Raw genomic sequence first — 27,737 nt, forward strand, 5'->3', positions numbered from 1 at the left:
CTAAGGACTTTTATGACTCTACTGTTGTAGTTCCTTTTCTGTTGTGATAAAACACACTCACGAAGAACGGCTGAGGAGAGGAAAGGGCTTACTGCAGCTTACTGATTACAGTCCGCCACTGAGGAGCATCAGGGAAGGAACTCACCCTGGAACTTGAACTAGAAACTAGGGAGCAACACTGCTTCCTGGCTCCTCCTGCTTGGCTGAATATCTTTTTTTTTCTTTTTTTTTCTTAGAGCTGAGGATCAAATCCAGGGCCTTGCACTTCCTAGGCAAGTGCTCTACCACTGAGCTAAATCCCCAACCCCATGACTTGTCTTATAAAGCTGAGGACCACATCTGTACAGGGAATTGGGCCGCCCACAGTGGGCTTGGCCCTCCTACATGAATTATCAATCAAGACAATTCACTACAGGCCAATCTGATCTAGGCATTCCCTCAACTGTCCCTTCTCAGGACTTTTGGCTGACAGGTAAAGCTAACTAGAGAGCCTCCCAGTCATTCTTTTGATTACAATCTCAGATCTAATCACTTTCAGAGGACACAGTGGTCCACAAATCTGAGTCACTGACACTCTTAGGAACCAGAGCACATCATGTGGCAAGATCCCTGGGCTTTGGTCGGGTCGGTTACGTCTATCTAGTCCTAAAGCTCACAAGATGACTGTTCAGTCCCACCCCTGCCTCCTCAGGGGTTTTCACAGCTTCCCCACTTTCAAAACTCAAGATACCAACTAGAAAGAAACTGAGTGTCTGGGTCACAAAAGACAAAGACCTACCTCAGAAAGGCAGAAACACATGTTTCCCTTCCCATCTAATTCAATATATATACTGCTCTCTAAATATAGCATGAAAACTCTGCAAAAGTCGCAACATAAAAGCTGTTTCAAATGCACCACAATCAGTCAAGCATTCATTAGCGACTCTTCCAGGTTAAATACAAAAACATGAGCAATTAAAATAAAGTAACAAGAATTTAGAATACAGTCTAGTTTCCTACAGAAACACTGGCTGGTATCATTCTTAGTAAAAATAAAAGTCTGAACAGCACATAAACTTCATCCCCTTTGGGCTTGGTAGGCAGAGTAAATAACGACAACAATAGCAAAAGTAAATTAATTAATTAATTAATTAATTAAAAAAACACTACGAAATATTACATCAAAGTCTTTCGGGTAATCTATGGTTGAATGTTGTGTTAGTTCTTGGTCACTGGTTCAACTACTATTTTCCAGGTTACCTAATTTTCTTAAATTAGGTATTTTATTAAATTAGCTATTGAAGCAAATATATTACTTGGTCCTAAGGAATCCCAGGCAATGAAGAACATTTGTGTTTCTTGAGCAAACATTCAGAGGGAGTCTTTGCTCACAAAGGCCACATTCAGCTGGTCCTCACAGCAGGGACGGAAGGCTACCTACTTAGCCGAGTTACTACAATGAGATCCCATAGAACCCAACAATCTCACGGGTTTCTGCTGTGATCTCTTCTTGTTGCTTAGCCAGTAGATTTATCCCTATTTATACAATTTATCGAGCCATTAAACACGACAGAGACGACATGGATTAAAGCAATTTACCCAACATTTAAGATAAAAATAATCTCAGTGTATTCTTCCTCCTCTTGTTTTCTTCCCTTTTTTTCCAAGACAGGGTTTCTTTGTGTTGCCCTGGCTGTCCTAGAACTCACTATATAGACCAAGTTGCCCTTACCTCACTGATATCTGCCAGTGTCTGCCTCCCAAGTGCTGGGATTAAAGGTGCATACCAATCCTAATTTAAAGTTTAATGTTTTCTTAACAGCAGGCTCCTATCGAACTTCCTAGTATAATTTTGTAGTGTAGCAGAATAATCCATGTGATTCCAACAATGTGTGTGCTTTTAAGATTTTCCCTCTGCCAAAACTCCTGAAATCAACGCTTAACATACATAAGAAATAACGGCATTTAAGGTCTTGCTTTGTTTCTGGAGACAGGGTCTCACTATGTAACCCTGGATGGCTTGGAACTCAATTTGCAGACCAGCCTGGGATTAAAGTATGTGCCACCATGCCTCGCCCAGAATTCTTATATATATATATATATATATATATATATATATATATATATATATATATATAGTATATATTTAGTATATATATTTAGTATATATATTTAGTATATATATTATATATTATATATTATTAGTATATATATTATTATATATTATATATTAGTATATATTATTATATATTATATATATTAGTATATATATATTAAGGAACAAGTAACAGATTGCTTTATTCAACAAGAATTAAGTACTACCAATCCTCAGAAAGCATAGGTCTAGTCTAGTCTTAGTTCCTTACATACTAGACCTTTGAGAGCCCAGTGATCATAGAAGTTATGAGCTCTTCTAGCAACTTGAACGAGGGGTTAATGATATGAACAAACACAATTTTTCAGGTCTCTGCCACTGACACAGAGCAAATAGTAAGAGGGCACATGAGTTGTGGCTGAAGAAATCTAGTAAAATAACCAAGCCAATTTGGGGTTAAATCAAATCTATCATGTTAAATTTTTACGATCCTTTAAAAATGAGTTACAGAACAGCCACACAGACCCATGCGGACTGTAGGCTACCTAGAAAAATCTAACACTTACTCAAAAGACACGACATTCAAATAGTCCCTAGCCACATGACTATTGAGAGGAGACAGAAGGTATACAGAGACAGAGGGAGATAAAATTTATATCAGATTAAGAGTAAATCATAAAGGGGGACAAACCATCGATTTAATTATTATACTGTTCTTTTCAGATAACTCTGGCAAAGTAATTTAGGATCCTTTGGCGTCCGTTGGGAAGAAACCAATATTATTTTCAATATAATTTGATAGAGTACGTATGATAACTTTTAAAATCAACGTACAATTTCATTATTTAAACACACACACACATTGACGAAGGCCTTGTGGAAATGGTGCTGGAGAAAAGCGAACTGCCATGTATAAAGTGTTTATTCGCCCTTAAGTGAGTCAGAGACCCATAATAAATTCCACATCCGACCCAACTTCTCTGATGAAATAAGTTTATCAGGATGAACACTACAAAAGATCACATTCCTTGTCCACAGGCCTAGGGGAAAAAAAAAACCCAGCTTTATTTTTTATTTTAATATTAAATATATGAGCACAACAGAAGGGAACGTCCAGCAGACATCTCCCAGTGACAAATTATTCTGGTCTAATGGAAGGTTCCAGAACCTCAGAGGATATTGAAGAGCAGTGTTGTCCAGTGTAAAGGGATTGGTGACCACATTTCTGTAAGAGTAGAAAGCTATGCTGTTGCTTGGCCCGGTTCTTCCTACAATAAAGTCACTGAATAACGACATGGCTTGGCGATGGTATGAGCACTACAGGGAAGGACCGAGCCTAACACTGTTGAATAGAATCCACATTAAACTTAGCATAAATTCACATTATGATTAGGGGTCAGCCACTAGGTCGCTGACTGGCTTTCTGTAATAATACTTGTCAGAATGATATCTTTGTCCTCTTATTTGAATAGAACTCTCCACGGCAATGTAGTGTTTGTCCTCATTTCTCCAGAATTATTTTTCCTATTCAGTAAGAAAAAATCCCTATCACATCACTTCTTTTACAAGTGCTTTCAGAGGCCCTGTTAACTTTCGTTAATCTAGGCTTTGAGGACTTACGTGAGACCTCAAGGCTCTTGTGATGGTGAATTGATTTCCTCCATTCCCAACAATGATTGTTAACAACATTTCCCCAAATAGCACCAAGTGATAACCAAATTCCTCGTGGGGGCAATTGTGGGTGGGGATGAGAAAGAAAAGCAAATGAAGAATGTCTAGAATCCACAGAAATACATCCCAGCAGCTCCCACTTTACCAGTTCTGGCATGCGCACATCCCGTGGTTTACTTGTGTGACTCAAGTCCTCCAAACACTGTTTGAAGTTTCGTTACCAAAGTGCAACCAGAGACTTGTCCATGAAGTATGCTTCATGAGACGTCTTTAATACACACCTCACAATATGGATATAAATAAAATGTCATCGTGTCACAACTACCGAAGACCAGCCACTGCATGGTTATGCTCAGTTCGGGCAGACAGCCAAGCACCTGGTTATGATGTCTCCAGTAATAAGCCCAAAGGCACTCAAATGTATCATCCAAAAAGGAAACTGGGCAAGAGGGGGGTGAACGGGACCAGAAATGGCAACTGTGAACACAGTGTATGACATTCAAATAGGCCCTAAGCAGAGTTACAGAAGGAGGACTGTGGGGATGCAGACACTGCCACCATGGAGAGCCACTCAAGAGACAGACGGGCAGCTCAGGGAAGGTGAACTCAGTATCATGAATGAAGTAAGGACCCTGTGACAATGGGAACATCCCTGAGGATGTGGCTCTGGAAAAATGACAAAAAACACACTAACAACAAAAGCCAACTTCCTCAATGGAAAACATCAAATAAAACACACACACACACACACACACACACACACACACACACACACACACACACCCCACACACCATCGAATTCTGAAACCCGAAACTGAAAGTACAGTGGACAGGCTGCAGGCTGATGTGAACTAAGAAGGGAGGTGGCAATTTACCTGGGGTGGGGTGTCGGGGGATGCTTGCCATTTCCAAAGTCACAGAGTAAAACTAAAAGCATCAGGTTGCGCTTAACACAACATTAAATACTGACTTTTTAGCAGTATGATTTAGCATTAACGTTACTACAGTAGGGAAGTACAGCTACAGTAGGGAAGTTTTAATATTTTCAAAGGTTTTTTTTTTTTTTTGGCTGTATTTTTAATTTTTTTCACGGGCTCTTGCCCCATAGCTCTGGTGTTTGCTCTGTAATGCTAAGGATCACAGGACTACACCGCCAGCTCGGCTTGTTTTGACAACATGTTTTGAAGGCCACTGTAGGACAGTAATTTCCTTTGGTATTATCAAGACTGTAGTGCAGAGCTCAGCCTCCAGAGTCAGGTTCATGGTCATGCGGCTGAGTGCGAACTAAAGATCATCTGTACAGGATGAGGCTTAAAGGAAAGGAAAACAAAGAAGAGATAGCCAGCATCCATGCTTAGCTGAGCCTTAAGCCTGAAAGAACTACAGTGCCATGTAGTACTTGAAAACACCCATCAGCCATCAAAATGCAGGCAAGACCTTATACTATCACAGTATAGATGAAGAACCCCGAAAATCAGCCAGGAGCCGGTCCACAGTATGACTAACTCTTGAGGTGATCCAAGACAATGGGTCTGTCTGAAGGTTTCAATTGCTGTGATAAACGCCCTGACCGAAAGCAGCTCATGGAGGAGAGGGTTTACTTCGGCTTAGAACTCTCAGGTCACACACCATCACCGAGGAAAGACTACAGGTGCCCTGAGCTGTGCTTCAAGACACAGCTTTCTGTTAAACGAACTGTCTAAACGGTGTACGTGCATAGGCTTCTTCTTGCAGTGCCCTCACAAATTCACATGCAGAGCCAGAGAGATCATTGAGAGAGATGCCCTGTGGTCAACTACGGACCAAAGTGAAAGGTAAAGAAAGAACCAGAAATCCAGAAAGGAAAAGTCTTCGTCCTGTGCTAACATACATGCATGACCACACAGGTGGGATAGCATGTCAGAACCAGGGTGAAGGGGAATGGTGATTGGATGATCAGTCAACTGATTGATTGCTTGATTGATTTGGGCCAAATACAAGACAGGCAGACATACCATCTTGATGACATGGACTGACGTGTGGCGGCCTCCATGCCAACAGGCAGGGGCACACACTTCCACTCATCAAACCTTTAGCTCAGTGCCCAGCAGTCCCCATGGGTACAGGAAGAATTAATCAGCACGTGAAGCCAACACTCTGTCCTATAACTAACAGTTTCATAGGCTCAGAGCGGTATACTAGATATTCATCCATCCTTCCTGCCGACATTCAAGACAAGCAGACAATCTGGTGGTTAACAACACTGTCTAAACCCAGGATGACCAGGAAACATCTGGGTGACTGTGGACAAACTGCCTGTCTCTTATCTACAAAACAGGAACAACAGCCACAAAAAAACTGGCAGAGTCCCTATGGGAAATCAATGGTTTCAGTGAGAGAACTTGGCACAGTGAGTGACGGTTCCTCAGAGCAAGAGCTCCTCAAATATTCAGCTGCAATTATAACTACTTAACTTTTAACGTGAGGCCAGGCCGGGTGAGTCAAGTCCAAAGGTTTGTCTTCAACACACCACTCTATCTCTCCCTCAGGCTCCTCCCTTGTCTAAGATGAACCAATATCAAACATTTCCCATAAATATTTCTTCAGGTTCATATACATAGTCTTTAAAATGCCACTGGTATAATGAAAATACTAAAAATATCCAACATAACACTAATACAACACTGAGAGGTTTTTTTTTTTTTGTTTTATTTTTTTTTTAACCCACACATCAAATTAGTGGAAGGTTTTTTTAGGAGTGTAACAGTGTCAGGACCCTGAGATGAATGACGGACAGCAGTACTCATCAGAGGTAGCTGTAATTGACAGGGTGGATCTGGAACACATGTTGGCAGGGTTTATCTGCAGGCTTAAAATATTCCTGCTGCCTTAAGAGCTCATACGTTTTTATCAGAGTTTCACGGCATCAAAATTTGGGAACTTCTTTAATACCCATTAAGATGAAAGCTCAATAAAAACATCACACGGCCATAGCAGGAGAATAGAAGCAGCCAGAACCATACTCTGGAGACACTGGGACACAGGGAGGTACAAATACATAAGCGGTATGAGCCAATATACCATTTCCTTTTCTAGAGGAAAAACATCAAAGAAACAAAAACAGGCAGAAATGGAAGATGGAAGGGGAAAAAAAAACCCCTTATTTCTGGATATATCTGGCCAACAGATGATTTGACAGCTTCTTACACAGTGTACTCCATAGTCAGAAAAATAATCATTAGTCTTATACTGTCTAAATATGGCTGATCATAAAGAGATTCATTTCTGATCCACTCCACTGAGAATGGTGTTGCTAATGATAATGTCATAACCAGCAAACTTCTGTCAACCCAAATTCAACAGCACTGCTGTGAAATCATTGTATGGTTCTTAAAAGGCTGTTTCCTGCCTGAATCACAAGACAGCCCTGAAAGCCTGGGTCTGCCAATGTGGCTGAAAGGTTTCCCTAACTCCAGTGATCATGGAGCAGGGCCTGAGGCCATATCGGTCCTTTCCTTACTGAAATGCTAAGATGACTTCTAAACGAGTCTGCAGTCTTGGAGGTAAGGGCGATACGGTGTCTCAACAGTTGCCACTGTCAGACCTTGTTCCCCTCTTTGTCCATTTAGACATAACCTGGGGACATTTCCGAAACCACTAAGCATTTCCACAGCCCTGCGCATGGCGCAAAACTCTTCAAATAAACCGCCAGTCGATTCCCGCCGGTTTTCATGTCTCAGACACAGCCTCACGTTCCAAGAAAAGAACATTATGAACTATCTATCCAGCAGGCACCCTCTGCAGTATTTCAGTAGCATTCGCCTCACCAGAGGCTGTGGAGCAAATTTAATTAGCGCCATTTTCTCCTTACCTGAATAGGTGTTTAGTGGTCCTCAGTGACTACATTACGGAGCTTACGGGGCAAATAGATCTTACATTTTAAAAGCTTGAAAGATTAGTATGTCACCTCAGAACTTCACAAATGGAGTCAATTTCTCTCCCAACGTCGCATGGAAACACCGAGGAAATGCGGCACGCTCCTGGAGGAATGGCCGTAGGCTGGTAGGTGGATTGCTGAGCTAAGCCTGAACTACAAAGCCCGGGACTGGCTACCCTGTAATGACAGTTCTGTACTACTGCAGGTTTGGCCTTCAGGGATTCGGTTAGTTGCTGCCAAAGCCAAGGCCACAGAGCACAGCTCCTCCTGTCGGCCACAAACGGGGCTGTCCACAGACAAGCTCTGACTGGGAAATGAGGCACAGAATCCTAGGTCCCTAGAGCATAGGGACCCTTTTCTACAGGCCAGTTAGACAGAGCTCGTTAGCACTGATAATACCCAAGCACAGTGCTTCTCAACCTTCCTAAGTCTGTGACACTTAATACAGTTAACACACTTAGGACCTCATGTTGTGGTGACCCCCAACAGAAAAACACTTCACTGGTACCTCCTAAGTATAATGATGGCTGCGAATCCTAATGTAAATATCTGATATGTAGGAGGATATTTGATATACAACCCCCAAAAGGGTCACAACATATAGGATGGGAACCATGGCCCTAGAAATATGCATTGTATCACTAATGCACAAATGGAAGAAAAATGCATTGAAATACTTACTTAATATACCAAACTTTCCCCAGAACAGGAGTATAGCCAAAATTGGGAAAATAACAATGAGGATCTTTTCATTTGTAGAAAACCACGAAACTGTGGAGAAAGAAAACAAAAATCATAATTAGTGTTTACTATACTCACTGCTAATGGTCTCAAATATATCCTTATTACTCTAGTAGAAGAAATAACTGGAGCTGTGGGCCATGGTTTACACACACACATACGTACACACATACACACACACACAGAGGCAAAACATATCCCATGTATAACTTTCTCAAAACAACTTCTTTGACTGTATGTGGGATGTGTGCACCCATGTGCAGCCCAGGGGTTAATGTCTGCTGTCTTTCTCAATAGCTTTCCAACTTGTTTTTTGAGGCAGGGTCTCTCTCACACCTGAAGATCATTGATTAGACTGGGCTGTGGCCACTGAGCTTCAGGGGTAGAGCTGTCTCTGAGTCTATAATGCTGTGCCTCAGCCTTTGTGTGGATGCTGGGAATCTGAACTCAGACCCTCGAATTTGCTCCGCAACCACTTTATCCACTGACCCAGTCCCATAGAACAACATATTTTCTTCAGGAATCCTACAGTTCTGGTTACTTGGGTTCGCCTCATCACAATCCCCTGTCCTGTGTGCTGAGGAAGGGCCGGAAGCAGTAGAGAACAGGCTCTGGCTACACTGCCAGGCGTGAAAATCAACTCTGACTCAAAGTCTGTGTGATTGTAGACAATGTCTGAACACCTCTGTGCTTCAGTCCCCTTGAATGACATAGACTCTATTTGTTGAAGGAATTTCTACTACTACTTATACATGCTTTTCTACTACCCTGCTTATACATGCAAGGGCATAAGCCACTTGCTCAATGACTGTGAAAGGCAGGTATTGCCTGTTTGTTTCTTGAATACCTGTGTGTGCCTGATTAAGTCAGCAAGGAACAGTAATTGCTCCTATCAAGCCTGACTTGAAGCAGGTAAAGGAGCTCTCAGGCCCTTCTGATTACTGTGACTAAGACCAACACAGGTGTCCCTGGCCTTTTCTCAAACTGGCTCTGGAAGACTTATAAGCCATTGACTTCAAAAAGATAGCTTTTTAAAAAAAGAATTATATAGTCTACGTCTATGAGTACACTGTCAACACTTCAGACACACCAGAAGAGGGCATCAGGTCCCCATTACAGATGGCTGTGAGTCACCATGTGGTTGCTGGGAATTGAACTCGAGACCTCTGGAGGAGCAGTCAGTGCTCTTAACTGCTGAGCCATCTCTCCAGCCCCCAAAAGATAGTTTTATGTAAACACGAGGAACTGGGTTATTAGGGAAGCTGTTTACGTGTATTATAGGTCACATGGTGAAGATTTATCCTACTCCCCGCATCCTGCATACATGGATCTTAGACACCAAGATTACAGATGGGACTTGTGCGGAACATTTACAATGTTAGGTTTTACTTCAACTGATAATCCCATTGAACTGAAATTTTATGTGTGAATTCTGTCTTTCTCTAACAATGAAAACAAGTAAACTCACTGAATGATTTCAAAGTTGCCTGTACAGGGGTATGTGCTAGATGAATGTCCCTTTGCTCCTGGCTCCTGGCTCCTGCCCCAAGAGAACACTGGAATTCCTGAGATCAATGTCCTGTATTCCTTCTGCCCTTGGTGTCAATGCAGAAGCCCGTGGGCTCTCATCCACAGTGACAGCCATGTGTTTCCTATATTAGACTTACATACTAAATACTGGTGAAAGGTTTCTATCAATCCCTTTAATGAAACTGTAAATCTATCCTGCAAATACCAGTGCTTCGGAATCTAATGTTCTGCCCTAGACACAATATATTTGCTGCTGAAGATAACGAATATTCCAAATTAGTGAAGTAACAGTGTACTGGCTGGTATTATGTCACTCTGACACAAGCTAGAGTCATTTAGGGAGAGGGAACCTCAATTAAGGAAATGCTTTCACCGTATCAGCCTATGGGTGAGCCTGTGGTGTTTTTCTTGGTTGACAATTGAGGGCTCAGTGGCTAGTGGTCCTGGATGCTATAAGAAAGCAAGCAGAGCAAGGCATGAGGAGTAAGTCGATAAGCAGCCCTCACTCATGGCTTCTGCTCAGTTCCTGCCCCAAGTTTCCTGCCCTGAGCGCCTGTTCTAGCTTCCCTCAGTGATGGAAATAAAGCCCACGTTGCATCACAGCGATTGAAACCCTGTGACAAATGCAATGTCAGCTTTTGATGCCCATTGGTTGCAGATCTCTGAGAGAAATGCCCATAGATATCATGAGTGTCCAACTGTGTGACTCAGTATTCTTTTATACCACCTCATACAGCTTAAAAATCCTAGCAGCAAAGAAGTAAGGTACTATTCTTCTGCAAAGATGTGAACAAAACCTTAGGGCTTAATAAGTATGCTCAATCAATTCGGTTTTCCTAATCATGACCTTCTATTTTTCTGCTTTGAGTTGTATAGGTAAGCTATTCATTTCTGCATGATATGTGGAATTATTAACTTAAAGAAAAAGAGGCACAGTGAATTAAGGACCCAAGTACCTTCTGTTTTCAAACCCCTCCTTCTCTCCGGTATTCCCACCACCCTAAACCCTCTCACTAGGCTTCCTCATTCCAGCCATGGTCACTCCATGATTTTTTATTTTACTTGACTCTTATGCTAAAATATAGTCTATATGTAGTCTCATGTTTAACTTGAGCTTACAATCCTGTCCTGACCTTTTCCTCCTAAACACCAAACAATCTTAGGACACAGTCGCAGGAAGCCATGAGCAAAAACAGGTCTTTTCAACAACAGTTGTCTCTTCATTTTCAGTTATCCGACCAACATTCAAAGAAAGCCCATCATAGATAGCACCCTCCTTGATACAGAAGCAGATTAGCACAGGGGATGCTGACCCGAAGAAGGAGCACAAGTAGAGAGGAGATTCCTTGGGGCAGTGGTTAGGGCAAGGCCTCTGGGGGAAGGAACTGACCTGAGTCTTGTGTGTGAAGGAGCCTGTCATGTCAGGACTGAGAAGAGGAGACAAGCACAGCAGTCCAAGGAGCCAAATGGATGACCCCATGGATGGAGTCTAATGGCACAGTCTAGACCGGAAGGGTGTGTGAAGGCAAGATCATAATGGCTTTCACAGCTTGTTAGGGCATAGAGATTTAAGTCCAGGAGTGATGGATGACATGTCATTGAAAGGTTCTTATGATGGAAAGAAAATACACACACACACATACACACACACACACACACACACACACACACACACGTACGTGTCCAGTAACATCTTACAGAGGTTGGTTCTCTCTTTCTACTTACTATATCTGTCCGAGGGATTGAGTAGTCAGAGACCTGGCAGGGAGTGTCTTTACCAGCTGAGCCATCTTGCTATCCCACACTAAATTAAAATGTTTGTCAGTACTGCAGGATGGGCCACAGGATCATGTCAGGCCGGGCAGGTTCCTGGGAGCTACTGGTGCCTGGTGTCTATGCAAAGCACACCAAGCAGTATGTGGCAAGCTGGAATGGTCCCAGGCAAGCCACCTGGCACAAGAGAAATCGGGAATGAGCTGCTGCGAGAGAGTTGATGACTACTCAAGACCTGGAAGACTCTATGCAGACGTAATGAGGCATGGAAGAGGGCAGTTCATGGAGAGAAAATGATACATAGCAAAAAATATTACGGCCAAAAGTTGTTATTAGGAACATATAAGAATCTGTTAGAAATTGATGCAAACTTCACATACCCTGCCCCCATTGCGACAAGATGTTTGCATGTTCCCTGGTGGCAAGTATTCGGGGAAGGGTGGCCGGGAGATGTCACCAACTCTTGTTTAAAAAGACAGCCACAGATTTCTGCTGGAGTCTAGGTCCTGCCACAGCCACAAACGTGTTACCTTTCTCTAATCTGTTACGCTGGGGAAATGCCGATTCACTGAACTGAATATTTAAAAATCAGTTGAGCTGACTGGAGAACCGATTGAGCTAGGCATGGTGGCTATAGTTCTATAATGTCAACGCTGAGAAGGCTGAGGCAGAAGTATCATGAGTTCAAGGCCAGCCTAAACTACATAGCTGGACCCTGTCAAAAACAAAAAACAAAAAAAACAAAAAAACACTAGGGGAAAGCTCCCAATGTTTTATATAAACCCATCTAGATGTCCATTGAGCCACTGATTTAAAGAGGTGTTGTCAGGTGCCATTAACTCTTCCTCCCCAAGGGAAGTGAGAGACCAGGCACGTCTCTAAGATCCATTTCAGTTCTGACTTTCCATGGCATTAAGGAAATTAATTAAGCATAAAATGATCTAAGAACAGTATCTCAGAATTCGGAAAGATACTCCAAGGACATTCACACTGCTTCTACCCGAGCTAGTGCCGACAACTCTTCCCTACGTGCTCCCAGGCGTCTGTTCCTCATCAGGAAGAAGGCAAGCAGGAAAGTGAACTTCTTATATCAAAAAACAGACTCGATACTATCTAAGGAGGGTATGGTCTGTAGCTCAGTGTTTAACCCTGGCCTCCAACCTGTTAGTGACACTCAAGATGCCACTTCTGCAAAATGGGCCTGCCTAAAAAGGTGAAGGGACCATTCCTCTTCCTCGAATGCATACATACACATACAGGTTAAACAACACTGTCTCTTCTGGCCTGACAATCCTCTCCATAAAAGCCACAGACTATCAAGATAGATACCAGGCATGAGGATCCCCTTTTGAGTTATTGGTAAAGAGCATCCAAGAGACTCCCGAAACATCATAGGCTGTTGCTGCTGCATATGGTTAGCTCCCAGAGGCTAAGGCTAAGACTCTGTTGCTGAAGACAGTGTGAACTTCAGACAGGGGACTTGGAGGACCTGAGATGGATCTGCCTCAAAAGCCTTCTCCCTGAGGACTAACTTCTATGGAAGGAACTAGAAATCTTGCAAAGGAGGGAATGCCTATGAATGACCACGACGACCAGCATGGCACAGTAACCCTAGGGGTGAAACACTGGTCCATATACCTTGGTGGTAACCAAAGCTCTTTAGTTGGACCTAAGGCCTGCTCGGCAAGAGGGAAACTCTGCTTAGTACTGTAAACCTAGCCAACTACACAGGGCTAGTGTGGCGTCATGGATCTTGGAGGAGAGCCCACCACAGCCAGGTCTCCAAACTGGCATAATCCCTGAAAACAGTCTACGTATTTATCTGTGTGCCCACAAGTAAGTGTATTTCCCACACTTCGCCAAAGGAACTTTTCCTTGCAACAGAGTCCATTATTTAAAAAAAAAAAAGCAAAAATCATAGCTGATGAAAATGCAGACAACAAGAGACTGTGCCATCTCCAATCCCAACAAATATACCTGTGATATAACTCCTGTGTGTAAGCCTTGGGGATTTTTTGCTGACTTTGGGGCAGAAAGACAGAAAGCTTTCTGTGAGAATGTGTCTCCTAGAAACTACAGAGGCAAAACCCATGAAGTCTCATCAACATGGCTACCTACACAATGACATCACCATCGGCCATGCTAACCTCAGACTGGGAAAGCTCTTGAGCCTTAACCCCAGACAAAGAACTACTGGCAGGCAACTGGGGAATGCTGAGAGTGGGAGTATGGGTTTCCCCTGGGAAGAATTCCTTAATTGGTTATTCAATATCCAATGGTCAATGAGACCATACACATACAAGTAACATTATATGGACCTAGCAGTTTATATTTGAATATTTAGAAGTGTGTGTGTGTGTGTGTGTGTGTGTGTGTGTGTGTGTGTGCGCGCGCGTGCGCTCAAGACACCTTGAATTTGAGAGAATGAGGGATGCTTACAGGGTAGAGGCTGGAGGAAGTAAAGGGAAGGGGAAATGGTATAATTTCAAGAAATAAAAAATACTATAAAATATACATGTGCAAATTTCCAAAACATAGCAAAATGAGCTTTGGCAAAAGATCACAATAAAATCTCTAACATTAGAATTCAACAAAGTCTTGACTTGATGCTTCAGGGTTATGATGGCTTTTTTGGGGTGTCAACATGGCTAGTTTACATTTGCTAGTCGGAATTGTTAGGTGACCTCCCAAATCCCTGACATAATTACCTGTGCAATTCTCTTTTTCTGTATCTAAGACTGAGTATGAGTTCCTGTAACTATTACAACTAGAGAAGGAAGCTTGCTCATGCAATTAAGATGATAATCAGTTGACATTCACAATGAGAGGTTGTCCTTGAAGGGCAAAAGTTGGTCCAAATCAAATAATTCTCAAAAGGCCTTGGACTCTTCCTGGAAAAGGAAGTTGTAGACACTAGAAGGGTTCGGTGAGATAAAAGTCCCTTTCCCTGACATCGCACAGGGGCAGGACAACATGGCAAAGGCCAGTCTGAACCTGCAGAAGTAGAGGGAAGACCCCGGCAGACATCCTGCAAAGTGGGGACCTCAATCTTGCTATGTCAAGGAACTGAATTCTGTGGAACTATGTGAGCTTTTAACAGGGTCATAAAATCCCTTTGAGAATAGACTGTGGTCAGTATCTTTTCTGTCATAGAATCAAACCTAGGGTATTGTCACATCATGATCAGAACTATAGAACTGTTAGCTAATGAATGTGCACTGCTTGAAGCTTCAGTGCTCTCGTGACAATGGACAGAAGAACTCTGCAGTAGCTTTGTGTCATCACTATGAACACAGCTTATAGCATGTGGATGACAACAGAACTTAACAGTGTTAAGCTGGTCTGTTCTCACAAAATCTAGAATGCTTAGGTCCTTAGTGTAAGTATCCTAAGTTTTCTGTACCATTGACAACAGAACTATTAATAGCTAATTTTAAGTTTTATCGTTTACATATTTATAAATGTTTTCATAGTAATTATATCTTATGCTATTTTTTTCAACACACGGAAATCTAGGTTAAAGTCCTGGATGTGTGTTTGACCTTGAACACATTACTTGAATCTCATTTGTTTTCTGTGCTGAGAAGAGGTAACACCTACGTCTGTGTTCCAGAGCTTTGAGCAAAGCACAGCCCACGACGTAAATAATTCATCTGGGATGCACTCAAACGGGATGCCATCCATAACCCGCTTGTCATCTATACTGTACTCACTACCTAGAACGTCAGTAGCATCATTGAATCCACACTGCCCACCTTGGCACCCAACCCACAGTCAGTACCCAGTGAATCTTTGTCAAGGAGATAGCTTATTTCTAGCTCAGAACACTGTGATGGAGACAGCATTCTCATTTTGCTGATAAAAAATAATTAAGGAGCAAAGACTTGGAGAGTATGTGACTACTGACTATGCAGCCATGAACGGGACACTGTACCACCACCTGCAAAGTTCAGAAGGGGGAAGTGTAAGGACCTGAGGACAGGGCTTAGTATTGTGGAATACTGTCTTCTAAGCATGACAAAGCCATTGTTCTATTCAACTCACAACAACTGTGACTGCATACCCAAGATCTGCACAAGATTGGAGCTGTCAATGTCCTGTTACGGAGCGGAGAGGGACTCACAAGCTCTCGCCCTTCTCTAAGAATCTACAGCCAGTTAACAGGTATGGGAGTTGAAGGAGAGACATGATTTGGGGGTTTTGTTCCTTCCTTTTGGTTTGTTTGCTTTGTGGTATCACATTACATCTTTGCACAGATCTCAGGGACTTGACCTGACTGAGATAACAAGAGCATGAAGAAAGGACAAACACGCACACACAGACAGACAGTCAGAAATGCTGGGGCTGACTGGCATGGGCTCTCGAATGGGGACACTGCAGCACTCCTGAAGCTCAGCATGCTTACCTTCTAGAGCTGAATAAGGGGCAAGGACATACCTTACAGCTAAACGAGGACTTAAGCTAACCTGGGTGGCAAGAGTCTCCATTAGGAGGGCAGCTTTCAGGCTGTGAAATATCAGAGGGAGGGGACAAAGCTACGGTGGACAGTTCCTGCACACACTAGCAACCTCGGCGTGGGCCAGGCAAAGGCTTTGCCATTACTCTGAGCCTCAGCCCCGCCGTGGGGTGGTGTCAGGCTTTGCCACCTTCCCAAGGACTTTGATATGGCCACGGCCGTGTCAACAGCCCATATTCATTCCAGACTTCACCACTCAGGTGTCCACCACTCCTCACAGTACAGACACTGGTAAGTTGTCCCTGCTCTTGTACATAAGCCTCCCCCGACCCCATGTTTCTAGAAGCAGCACTTCTAAAAGTCATTGGACCACATACACATACTCAAAAGGAGCATGAAAGTAGACGTGGAGTTATTTGGAAAGAAGAATGGCGATCAGTGGGAACGCGAGGACAGAGAGGGTAGTGGGGTGAATACGATCAAAATACACTATACACCTGAGTGAAAAGATGATGAGAACCATCATGATTTTTAGTAAATACTAATAACCATTTTTAAAAGACCCTGAGTCAAGGTATGTTGAGCCTCTTTAAGTTTTCCTATGTTAGGAAATGATGAAATATAAAACAAAAAGGAAAGAAAAAAGGCTTTCTCTAAACTCAAGTCCTGGAGCACTGGCCTAGAAAGGCATGGATGTCATTTGCACACTGTTAGCACTCGTGCTCCGAAGCAACAAATGGTCACCATTACCTGTGTTCCACTAAGTGGAATGCAATTACATCCTGGACAATTTCTCTTTCTCACTTATGCTTACATTTGCAAAAAAAAAAAAACTCAACACGGTAAAAATGATTCCTCATATCTAAATCCCCAAGTCCACAAAATAAGCACCATTATTGTAACAAATACATATTCTCCCAAAAATAATCCTGGATGCCAAGGCTTATTTTACTGACCCCTTTCCCACTCAAAAATGGCTCCAAGAACAAAAGACAACCTACAGGATAGGAGAATACCTTTTGCAACAACAGAGTAGAGAGAGGATTATCACGTAAAACCTGCAAAGAACTCCAAAATATGAACACAAATTCATCTGGTCAACAATTGGGCCACAGGACTGAACACAGAGTCCTGGAAGTCAGTAAAGACGTCCCTCTTTCCAAAAACTAAAAGTAGAACTAGTATAAGCTCTGTCTATATCAGTCCTAAGTAAACCTGAGGGATTCTTATATTGTTGTACTACTCACAATAACCAAGGCGAGGAAATAGCCCACATGGCCATCAACGAATAGAGGAAAAAAAAAAAGTGGTGTGTACACACAATGGGGGTTTATTTAGCTATATGGAAGGAGAAAACTATGACATCTGCAGGAAATTAGACCTGGGAATCATTGTGTTAAGTAAAACAAGCCATCCTCACCTATCCCTCTTGTTTTACATGTATTTACAAATATGTAAATAATTAAGTATGTATGTGTTAAACATGCAAATAGAAGACTGTGAGAAGGGAGACCTAGCTCTAAAGGAAATGGGGGCCAGGAACAGGAGAGATGTTGGGCTACATGGGACACAAAAGCTCTAGTAGAGACGAATTGTAGGGGAGAAAGGGAGCAGCAAGCAGAGGTTAAGGTCAAGGGAAGGCAGTAAGGGGAGGCAAATAAGAACAAAGCACAGTGGTGTAAATGGATGAAAATGCTATCCATGACAAAACCAAGTTTATACAATATCTTTCCACAAATCCAGCCCAACAAAGGATAACAGATAAAAAATTCCAACACAAGGAGGGAAACTATACCCTAGAAAAAGCAAGAAAATAATCTTCTCTCAACAAAGTCAAAAGCAGATACACATACAAACATAATTTCACCTCTAACAACAAAAATTACAGGAAGCAACAATCACTTTTCCTTAATATCTCTCAACATCAATGGACTCAATTCCCCAATAAAAAGACATAGGCTAACTGACGGGATACATAAAGAGGATCCAGCATTTTGCTGCATACAGGAAACACACCTCAGTGACAAAGACAGACACTACCTCAGAGTAAAACCATCTTCCAAGCAAATGGTCCCAAGACACAAGCTGGAGTGGCCATTTTAATACCAAATAAAATCAACTTTCAACCAAAAGTTATCAAAAAAGTCAATTCTGAATGTCTATGCTCCAAATGCAAGGGCATAAGTGACTATTAGGCAAAGAGCTTGGAATACCCATGATACAACTCATGGACCACATGAAGCTCAAGAGGAAGGAAGACCAAAGAGTGGATGCTTCAGTCCTACTTAGAGGGGGGACAAAGTAATCAAGGGAAGTAGAAGGTGGGAGAGACTTGGAAGGAAAAGAGGAGGGGGAGGGGAAAGAGAGGGGCAGAATCAGATCTGGGAGGAGATAGAAGAGATGTACAGAGGGTCAGAAAATTGAACAGAGCTGTGTAGCAAAGGAGGATGGAGAACTAGAGATAGCAACCAGAAAGTCCCAGATGCCAGGAAAACTAGAACCTCCCAGGACCCCACAGGGATGACATTAGCTGAAATATCCCACAAAGGGGAGGGAGAACCTGTCCAGACCATATCCAGAGACATAGCCATCCACATGAGGGATGGGGCCACCCACTCATCTCCAAAATTTTAACCCAGAATTGCTCCTGTCTAAAGGAAATACAGGGAGAAAAAGTAGAGCAGAGACAGAAGGAAAAGCCATTCAGAGACTGTCCCACTTAAGGTTCCATCCCACATGCAGACATCAAACCCAGATACTATTGCTGATATCAAGAAGTGCTTGCTGACAAGAGCCTAATACAGCTGTCTACTGAGAGGCTCTGCCAGATCCTGACAAATATAGATGTGAATGCTTGAAGTCAATCATCAGACTGATCATTGGGCCCCCCAATGAAAGAGTTAGGGGAAGGACTGAAGGAGCTGAAGGGGCCTTATCTGGTATCAATGGGAGGGGAAGCCCTTGTTCCTGTGAAGGCTTGATGCCCTAGTGTAGAGGAATGTTAGGGCAGTGAAGTAGGAGTGGGTGGGTCAGTGGGACAGCGCCATCATAGAAGCAGGATAAGGGGGGAAGGGATAGGGAGTTTGCAGAGAAGAAACTGTGAAAGGGGATAAACTTTGAAATGTAAATAAATAAAATATCCAACTTAAAAAAAACAACGTTCTGTAAGTTAACTATAAAAGTTGCTAGGACCTGGATTTTGATGCCAGCAGCCCCAAAGTTCACAGCACAGCTGAGGTTTGGACTCCAATATTCCCAGAGTCCACCACGGCACTGGGTCTTTGGCTCTAGTGTTTATCAGGGAACCATGTCTTTGGCTCCAGTAGTGAGCAATTGGGATTCTGACTCCAGCTCTCAGAAGTTTATGGAGTTCAGAGTGAGACAAGCAAGTTTAATACACGTGGTTGCGCTGGTGATCAGTGTGCGGCCCATTGGTGACCTGCAATCACCTTGATAAGACCAGACATCTCAGCAACCTCAGATGACTTTACTAAGATCAACACCAAACTTGGTCAGTCTCCACGGGGGATCTTTACACAGCACTCCTTTCTAGGAAGAATCACAGAAAAACAAACAGAAACAAACATCCACATAGAACTGCAAGAAAGAGAACAAAGTCATCCTAGCAATGAAGAAAATGTGACAAAGAAACATAAAGAATATTAGACAACTGCCCAACACAACCCTTTGCCACCTTCCATTTATTTCAAACTGGTTACACAATAGGTCACAAATCAAACTCAAAGGGAAAAAAGCTGAGATAATTCCTTGTCTTTTATCAGAACACCAGGAAATAAAAGTAGTAATCAACAGGAAGAGAAACTATGAAACCAGTGAGAGACAAGACAATGTATTTTCAACCAGAGAGAAGCAACCTCTGGGATTCAGCCAAGACTATCTTGTACACAATGATAAGCACTTATACTAATAATAATACTAGTAAGTGAGAAACATCTCATATAAACAACACCATACACTTCAAGGCTCTAGAAAAGCCAGAGGACAGCCCCAAACCCAACGATGGCAGAGAATGATAAAGTCTGTGAAAGAAAGTGATGACATAGGGATTGAAGAGCAATACTGAAGATCAAAGACTTGGTTAATGAAATTGATAAACCCTTAACTAACCTGACAAAAGAAAAGGAGGAGGTGACCCAGAGCACCATTAGGAATGCTTTGAGAGCACGTACTCCAAAAAGCTACAAAAACCTAAGAAGAATGGATGCATTTCTAAATGCATATCATTTATCAAAATTAAAGACAGACGATATGAGTAATTTAAATTGACCCATTACAAGCAACAAGATTGAAGCTTTAATCAAAAGTCCCCACACAAAAGAAAAGCCCAGGATAACATGGAATTACTGCTGAATTGTACCACAATTTCAAGGAAGATCCAATTCCAACAGTCCTCAATTTGTTCCACAGAATAGAAGGGGAAGGAACACCACCAAATTTATCCTACAAAGCTATTATTATGCTAGTATCAAAGACATAAAAAAAGAAAAGAAAACTACATAGCAATTTCCCTTAGGAACATAGGTACAAAACTTCGAATTTCTTAAACTCAAGAATATATGAAAAAGATCCTACACCATGACCAAAGGGTTTCATCCATGGGTGTGGTTCAGCATACACAAATCAGTAAGTGTATACCATATATGATAACTAAAGGATTATATCATCATCTCAATAATACAGAAAGAGCATCTGACAACTTCAATGTACCTTCATGATAAAAGTCCTGGGGATATATGTAATGCCACATTGCCAATATATATGTAGATATAGATAGATATATATATAGATAGATAGATATGTATGTATATGGCAAAATAATAAAGGCAAATACACTCGAGCCAACATTGTAGCAAACAGGCAACAACTGAGAGCATTGTCTCAGAAATCAGGAATGAGATGGCACCAACTTCAATGTTCTAAGCCAATGTAGTGCTTGAAGTTATAGCATTACAACAGGAGAAATACATGAAAAAAAATAGAAACAGGAAGGGGAGAGGTCAAACCATCCCTATTTGCAGATGGCATGAACATATATTTGAAAGACTCTATATACTCTAACATAAATATACACTTTTAGTGAAGTTGCAAGATACAAAATAAATATACAAGAATCAGTAGCCTTCATAAATACTAACAGTGAACTCACAGAGAAAGAAATTATGTGTCATTGCCAACACAGTTAGAAACAGAACTATCCAAGGGAGTGAAAAATAGCAATGAGAACTTAAAAGCATGGACAAAGGACATCAAAGGAAATACTAGACAATGGATCAAAGGCCATTCCATAGTTCTGGTGTGATGAAATTAGTATAACGAAAGTGTCTATATTATCAAAAGTCATTTAAAGATTCAATATAATTCATATCAGAATTCCAATGCTAGAAAAAGAAAAAGAAAAAGCAATCCCAGAGTCCACATGGAACCACAGAAGACCACAGATGAGGTATCCCTAAAGAGGAAAGCGGCGCTGGGGGCACTGTGTGTATGGCTTCATCATACTGCAGAATTACAGTGATAAATGCAGAAAACAAACTAGGCAAGGGGACCAATGGAACAGAACATAGAAACGAACAAAGATATCAAAAAATATGCAGTTGATAAAAAGGTAGTGTATTCAAAGGAATGGTGATGGCCAAATTGGACCTCTTCCCGTAGAATCTTCAGATCCGTTTTGGTTTTTCCATATAAAAACCAGCTATAAATGGATCAAACACCTTAATTTAAAATGCAGAACACTGAAATTATTAGAGGAAAATTTACAGTATACATTTTAAGATAAATGTTTAGGTAAGTACTTTTGGAATAGATCTCTAACAGTGCAAGAACCAACTCCAAGAATCAACAGATGTAACGACATAAAATAAAAGTTTCTGCACAGCAAAGAGACTATCAGCCAAGTCAACAGACAGCTACAGTATCTTTAACGGCTATACTCAAATAGGTTAATACCAGAATTTACAAAGAGCCAAAACTAAAAGGGAAAAAAACTGCCAATCAATAAATAGGCTGTTACATGAACAATTCTCAAAGGAGGAGACACAAATGGCCAAGATAAATTTTAAAACGTCTTCAGTACCCTTAGTTATCACGGAATTGCAAATGAAAGCTGCTTTGAGATACCATCTCATCCTAGTCAGAATGGCTATCATCGAGAAATCTGACATAGATGCTCATGAGGATGCAAGGAAAGAAGCAACGTTTTATTTCTTTATTTGCTGGTGGTAGTTCAAACAAGTGCCGCCATTACAGAAGGAAGTAAGGAAGCTTCTCAAAAAAAAAAAAAAAATTGAAAAAAAAAAAAAAACCAATACCCTATTGTGTAACTCAACTACACGATAACTTTTAACCACATACCCAAATGGTTGCATAGCCTACCAAAGAGACAGGAGCACAGCCATGTTACCACTGCACTCCACACAACGGCAAGGCCACGGAGCCAGCCCAAGTGAATAATGGATGGATAATGAAAAGTGGTGATATACACAGAGGATCTTATTCAGCTGCAAGACAACAAAGCAATGAAGCTTGCAGGGCAAGCGATGGTTCTGCAAAGACAAAGGACACATGTTCTCTTTCATGTGCAGGCCCTAGCCTCTGTGTGTGTGTGTGTGTGTGTGTGTGTGTGTGTGTGTGTGTGTGTGTGTGTGTGTGTGTGTAAATATGGAGAAAGTCTAAAATGCTATAAAGGAGACCACAAAATGATGAAAATGGATGATTAGAAAAGACGGGAAGTAGACAAAAAACACAGGGTACACGGATGAAGCAAAGAGACTGGGGGAGGGGGTTCCAAGGAAGGGGCCAGAAGTAACAGGAGCCGGGAGACAAGGGGGGCAAGAGAATCTACTAAAATACACGTTGAAGATGCCATAGTATTTCCATACCTCGTATGCTAATTTTAAAACTGAATTACCCACAACGTTTAAAAAAGAGAAAATGTTACAAAACAGCAGCAAAATATCACAACAAAGATACAGAGGGATTTGGGCATTCATATTGCTGACATTAACGTAAGAAAGAACAGCCACTCCGGAAACCTGTTAGTGGTTTCCTTTAAAAAAAAAGAAAACATCAGCATATACTTAATGGATAACCCAAAATTGAAAGTGATCAAAATTTCTTGCTGAGGTGAATGATTAAACAAGCTAATAAGAAATCAATGGGATACGCCTTAGCAAGAACCCACGGGGTTAGCATTTGTTATGAACATCTGTGACAAGTTATAAGCAAACAAATAAAACACAGTCAAACACAAGAAACCCACCATCTCAAGGGCATCGTGCCGAGTGGGGCACACCTTGGAAGATCATTTGTTATTCGTTGATTATAATATGAATATATTATATATATATATAATATCCATTATATATCCATATACATCCATTATAACTCAATAACTCATTGATGAATTATTATTGAGTTTCAGAGTCACAGATGTGGATGACACATTAGTGTCTGCCAGTCAGGAGCAACCCAAGGCGTGGTGAGCGCCTGAAGGATTAGCATGAGGATGCTTGTGCTCATCTACCTGCTCCATATTGAGATCAAAATGGCGGTTAGCCAAGTGGGATGAAATAACAGAGACCCTTACACGGGACAACCGTGAACCCCTTGGTTCTGATAACCAGGGCACAGCTACATTAGATGCAACCACTTAGGGTGACTAAAGGTACGCAGCACTTCTCTATCTCCGATTCCTCCCATGCAACACCAGTTATTTATTTATTTACTTTTTAATTAAAAACACATAAAAACTCAGAAACTTCAAGCTTCTGGTAGAATTTTCATGTTGTATACAACAAAACTTTCCCATTCTTAATGGCACAAAATGAAGCCTGGCTCTTAGTTCTGTCCGGAGGATGGAGGAGAAGGTATCTTGCAAACAAGGACAAGACAGTTATATACAAAACAAGATGTCCTCTCAGACACTGGGATTCCCATCCCACTCATCTCCGTTCCACTTGTGTCTTTTTCAGTCTCAAACTTATGGTTTGTTCTTGCTTGTTTGTTTGTTGCTGTTGTTTGGTTTTGTTTGTTTTTTCAATCGGTTTTTCTCAGTGATCCAAACCACTGTTCCTAATGTCTGGCCCTTTCACTCCCGTGAACCTCCTATCCACTCTCTCAGAAAATCTCCAACTAGGTAGAGGATGATCTCCTCCTGTACACACTACTGACTGACCAGATCGTCCTGAAAGGCAGACATTTAAAAAAAAAAAAACAACCCAAATTAACATCGATCACAACGTAAGGTATATGTGAGCTTCTGTGCAGAGGCCTCCCAAATTCTTCTTGCCTAAGCCGTTCCTTCCCTTCTCAGCAGACTTCCGGGCAGTATGTCGACACCACATCAAACAAATACCCAAGATATATGAGATTTCCATCCTCATTTCAGAGATAGGCATCTTGGACTCAGTGAAGAGTCTTCCTTGAGGAATGGGGTGAACAGTGAGTCCTGAACAGGGTGTGTAACTCAGATTGCGTGATGTCTAATCCTGGGTCAGAATATTTAATCAGGCCAGCCCACCCCTCCCCATCTGCTAACGGACATTTTGTAATTTTAAAAGCAAGAACAGATGGGAAGTGCTGACCTAATTCAGCAGTCCTGATCCCCACCCAGAGCTGGTTCTCAAAGTGTCATCAACCCTGAGGTCTGCAACACACCTTTCGAATTAAGTAGAACTTAAGATGCACTCTTTAAAACTGTTAAGATCCCTTGTAATGTGGTTCTAAAAAAATCAGCCAGCACAGCAAAATATAGAAAAGAAAGGAGACTGTTTATTTCAGATAACAACACTGCCGTCCACAACTCACCAACCCACTCATGAAAAGTCTGGGCGCTAGCATCAAGACTGAATTCAATTCGGTTAAGTTGAATCCCTGCTTCCCCAGTTGCTGGCAAGTGTAGCAAGCTGGCCACAGAAGCCTCCAGGAATCAGCATGATTACCTAATGTGCAACCTCCTTTCTCCTTCTCGTTCCCTGGAGGGGTAGTGGTAGTGGTAGTGGTAGTGGTAGTGGTAGTGGGGTAAGAACAGTCTGATCCTTGGTCAGTGTTGAAGGCTATAAGACCACAAAAAGACGAAATAACCAGGAGGAACTTGACAAATTAATAGAATAATAAAAAGTACATTTTGCTTGCAAAAGTTTATTTTGGTTTGGTAAGGTGAGGTCTTCCCCTGAACCTCTTCTGTAACTCACTATGGAGTCCAGGTTTGCCTCGAATTTGCAACAATCCTTCTGTCTCAGCCTCTGCAGTGTTGAGATCACTCATGGGCCACCACACTCAGATTAATTACATTTGATGACATTTGATCACAACGAACGGAAACACCCATTACCTCAATGGAAGAGGTTGTTTGTAACGAGGTTTCCTATTGCCCTGGCTAGCCTCAGATGTGTTATATAGCTGAGGCTAGGCCTTGCTCCTGAGACAAGGAGCTATAAAAGGGAGACAAGTCTGGCTACTATTGTGCTCTCTTTCTAAGAGGGTCGGTTTCACAGGAGGCCTTTAGATAAGTTTCATGGTCTTACTTTTACTTGCTTTAAGAGTCTGCTTTCTCCTGCAGCAACAGGGTACCAGGAAGAGGTGACTTATAAGCACCCTAACTTGGTTTCTGGTTCTGAGGCCTCTAAGTTCCACGGCACAGTGTTGGCGCCTGCTCAGTTTCTGAGACAGATCTTTGTGCTACCTCACAACACTGTAGAGGAGCTAGATGGCGAGTGTTTGTAAAAGAGACAGAAACATGAGTGTCCTGTTTCTCTCCAGATGGCCAGTCCACCTGCCCGAGAAGAGCCTTAATTCCTCCTAGTGACTTCTTCAAGGTCCCACCTCACAGGACTCCCACAGTGGCAACCATATTTCAACAGGAGACTCAGAACAAGCAAACTGCATCACTTACCTGGGCGGTTTTTCAGCTCTATAACTGTTTTGCCTTCTCTGGAAAGCTCAGTCACTTCACAGGTGTAGTTTCCCACCACAGCCTCATGGGTATCCATTGTCAAAGAGGCAATGCCTTTGAGCAAGTCTGAGACCGAGATTTTTGCACTGGTAAAGTTTTGTTCTCTAGTAGTGCTATTTTTATTTCCATCATAGATGAAAATATACGATTTGTTCAACTTCCACTTCACAAACATTTCATCGGTGCTTTGGGCTTCCACATTAAGGACTTTGCAAGGGATGACCACAGTGTCATTGCATGACGTGAACTCTACAGATTTGACTTTACTAAGCAGGAGTTGAGCTGAACCTGGAATACAGACACAAAAACATTTCATTAAAATCCGCATACGTGATCTATTATCTTAGGTGTATTACAAACCATTAACATAAAGAAGGCTACTTCAATTGTTCATTTATGCTTGTAATACAAGAGCAAGGTGAAAAACAGCAACAAATCATTTGCACACCAGCTAGTAGACTATAGCTTTCCTTTATTCGGTCTTAATACTACAAAGTATGCATTACCATGCATCTTGGGGATAAATTTACCAATTGTGTTGGAATATGCAAGGTACAGTATCTAGCTTCGCAAGCTCTGAAGTAATCATGTCTGCTTACTGATATAAGTAGGAAAATACTATCCTTACTATGGGAACACCATGAATAGAAAACCAAATATTCTATTCGGGCTCAACTTCTATACATGTCTTCTAGATGCAATGTGCTAAAGTGATACGAAATTTATCTCTTCACTCAGGCTGCATAACCCAAAAAAAAAAAAAAGTGGCCAGTTCTATTATACTTTAATATACAAAGCAACTGGAATGAATCAAATCTTATCTTTCCAAGAGGATGGGAAGTCTTGGAATACTAACGAGGGAAAAAAATGTTCTCTGTGGCTATTTCCCACTTCAAAAGAGACAGCGATAGACACTTTGTATGCAAGTCTCACAAAGGCTGGCACACAATTGAATGGCATTTCTCCTACCCCGACATTTCATTGAGTCTACAGAACAATTCTGAAATGTAGATTACAGGTATTTCTTCCTCCAATAAACCATAAACTACCCTAAAAGCCAAGAAACAAGTTGAAACCAACAGCAGATGCTGTTGATGGGTAGAGATGCCCATTGGCTGTTCTCAATGGCAATAAACCGCCCTGGTACCCTGCTTCCCATTCCACTCGAATGGCAAAGATGTGGAGAAACTCCAGTTGTATTATACAACATGACCGCTTATCAAAAGCTCTTATCTGACTAGCTTGTTGACTTTTCCATCGAAACTCAAAGTACCAACAAATATAAAACATTGGCCCTGTTAATCTTTAATATTTCCTCCTTCTATGTAAACTAGACATAAAATTGAAGGCATAAAATATTACTCTAAGTATAATTATTAATAAACACTCATCGGGGGGTGAATGTAAGGTTCTACACCAGAATACACTCTGCACTGTGTTCAAGAAAACTCAAACACAAGTCCTCTGCCTGGCACGCTGGTGTGCAGTGCTGAGCAAGTCAATCTCCTATAGCACGGTTTAATAAGAAGCGTCAGAGTGAACGACCCTTCCTAGACTTCCTAGAACACTAAGGAGCAATGCAGGAGAAAACAACTAAGAA

The 27,737-nt window shown here is 41.7% G+C and overlaps 1 protein-coding gene across 16 annotated transcripts in view; it reads right to left on the minus strand.

Annotated features, from left to right (window-relative positions):
• Positions 1-27,737, minus strand: part of Cd47 (Cd47 molecule) — a 63,394-nt gene that overhangs the window by 25,407 nt on the left and 10,250 nt on the right. For 6 of the 16 annotated variants that reach the window (XR_015632722.1, XR_015632721.1, XM_087575980.1 and 3 more), the window contains exons 2-4: positions 26,078-26,425; positions 25,125-25,238; positions 8,343-8,432 (exon numbers count right to left, since the gene is read on the minus strand). Coding sequence is in view for 8 of the 16 variants with exons in the window: in XM_087575980.1 (XP_087432106.1) it covers positions 8,343-8,432; positions 25,125-25,238; positions 26,078-26,425 (552 nt within the window). In the remaining 8 variants the exon portion in view is untranslated. Of the gene's footprint in view, positions 1-8,311; positions 8,433-25,124; positions 25,239-26,077; positions 26,426-27,737 lie in introns of all 16 variants that reach the window. The other 10 variants (XR_015632723.1, XR_015632724.1, XM_087575983.1 and 7 more) reach the window with 3 other exon arrangements.

Source organism: Rattus norvegicus, chromosome 11 (genome assembly GCF_021556685.1).
Source record: "Rattus norvegicus strain SHRSP/BbbUtx chromosome 11, alternate assembly SHRSP_T2T, whole genome shotgun sequence".
Taxonomy (NCBI): domain Eukaryota; kingdom Metazoa; phylum Chordata; class Mammalia; order Rodentia; family Muridae; genus Rattus; species Rattus norvegicus.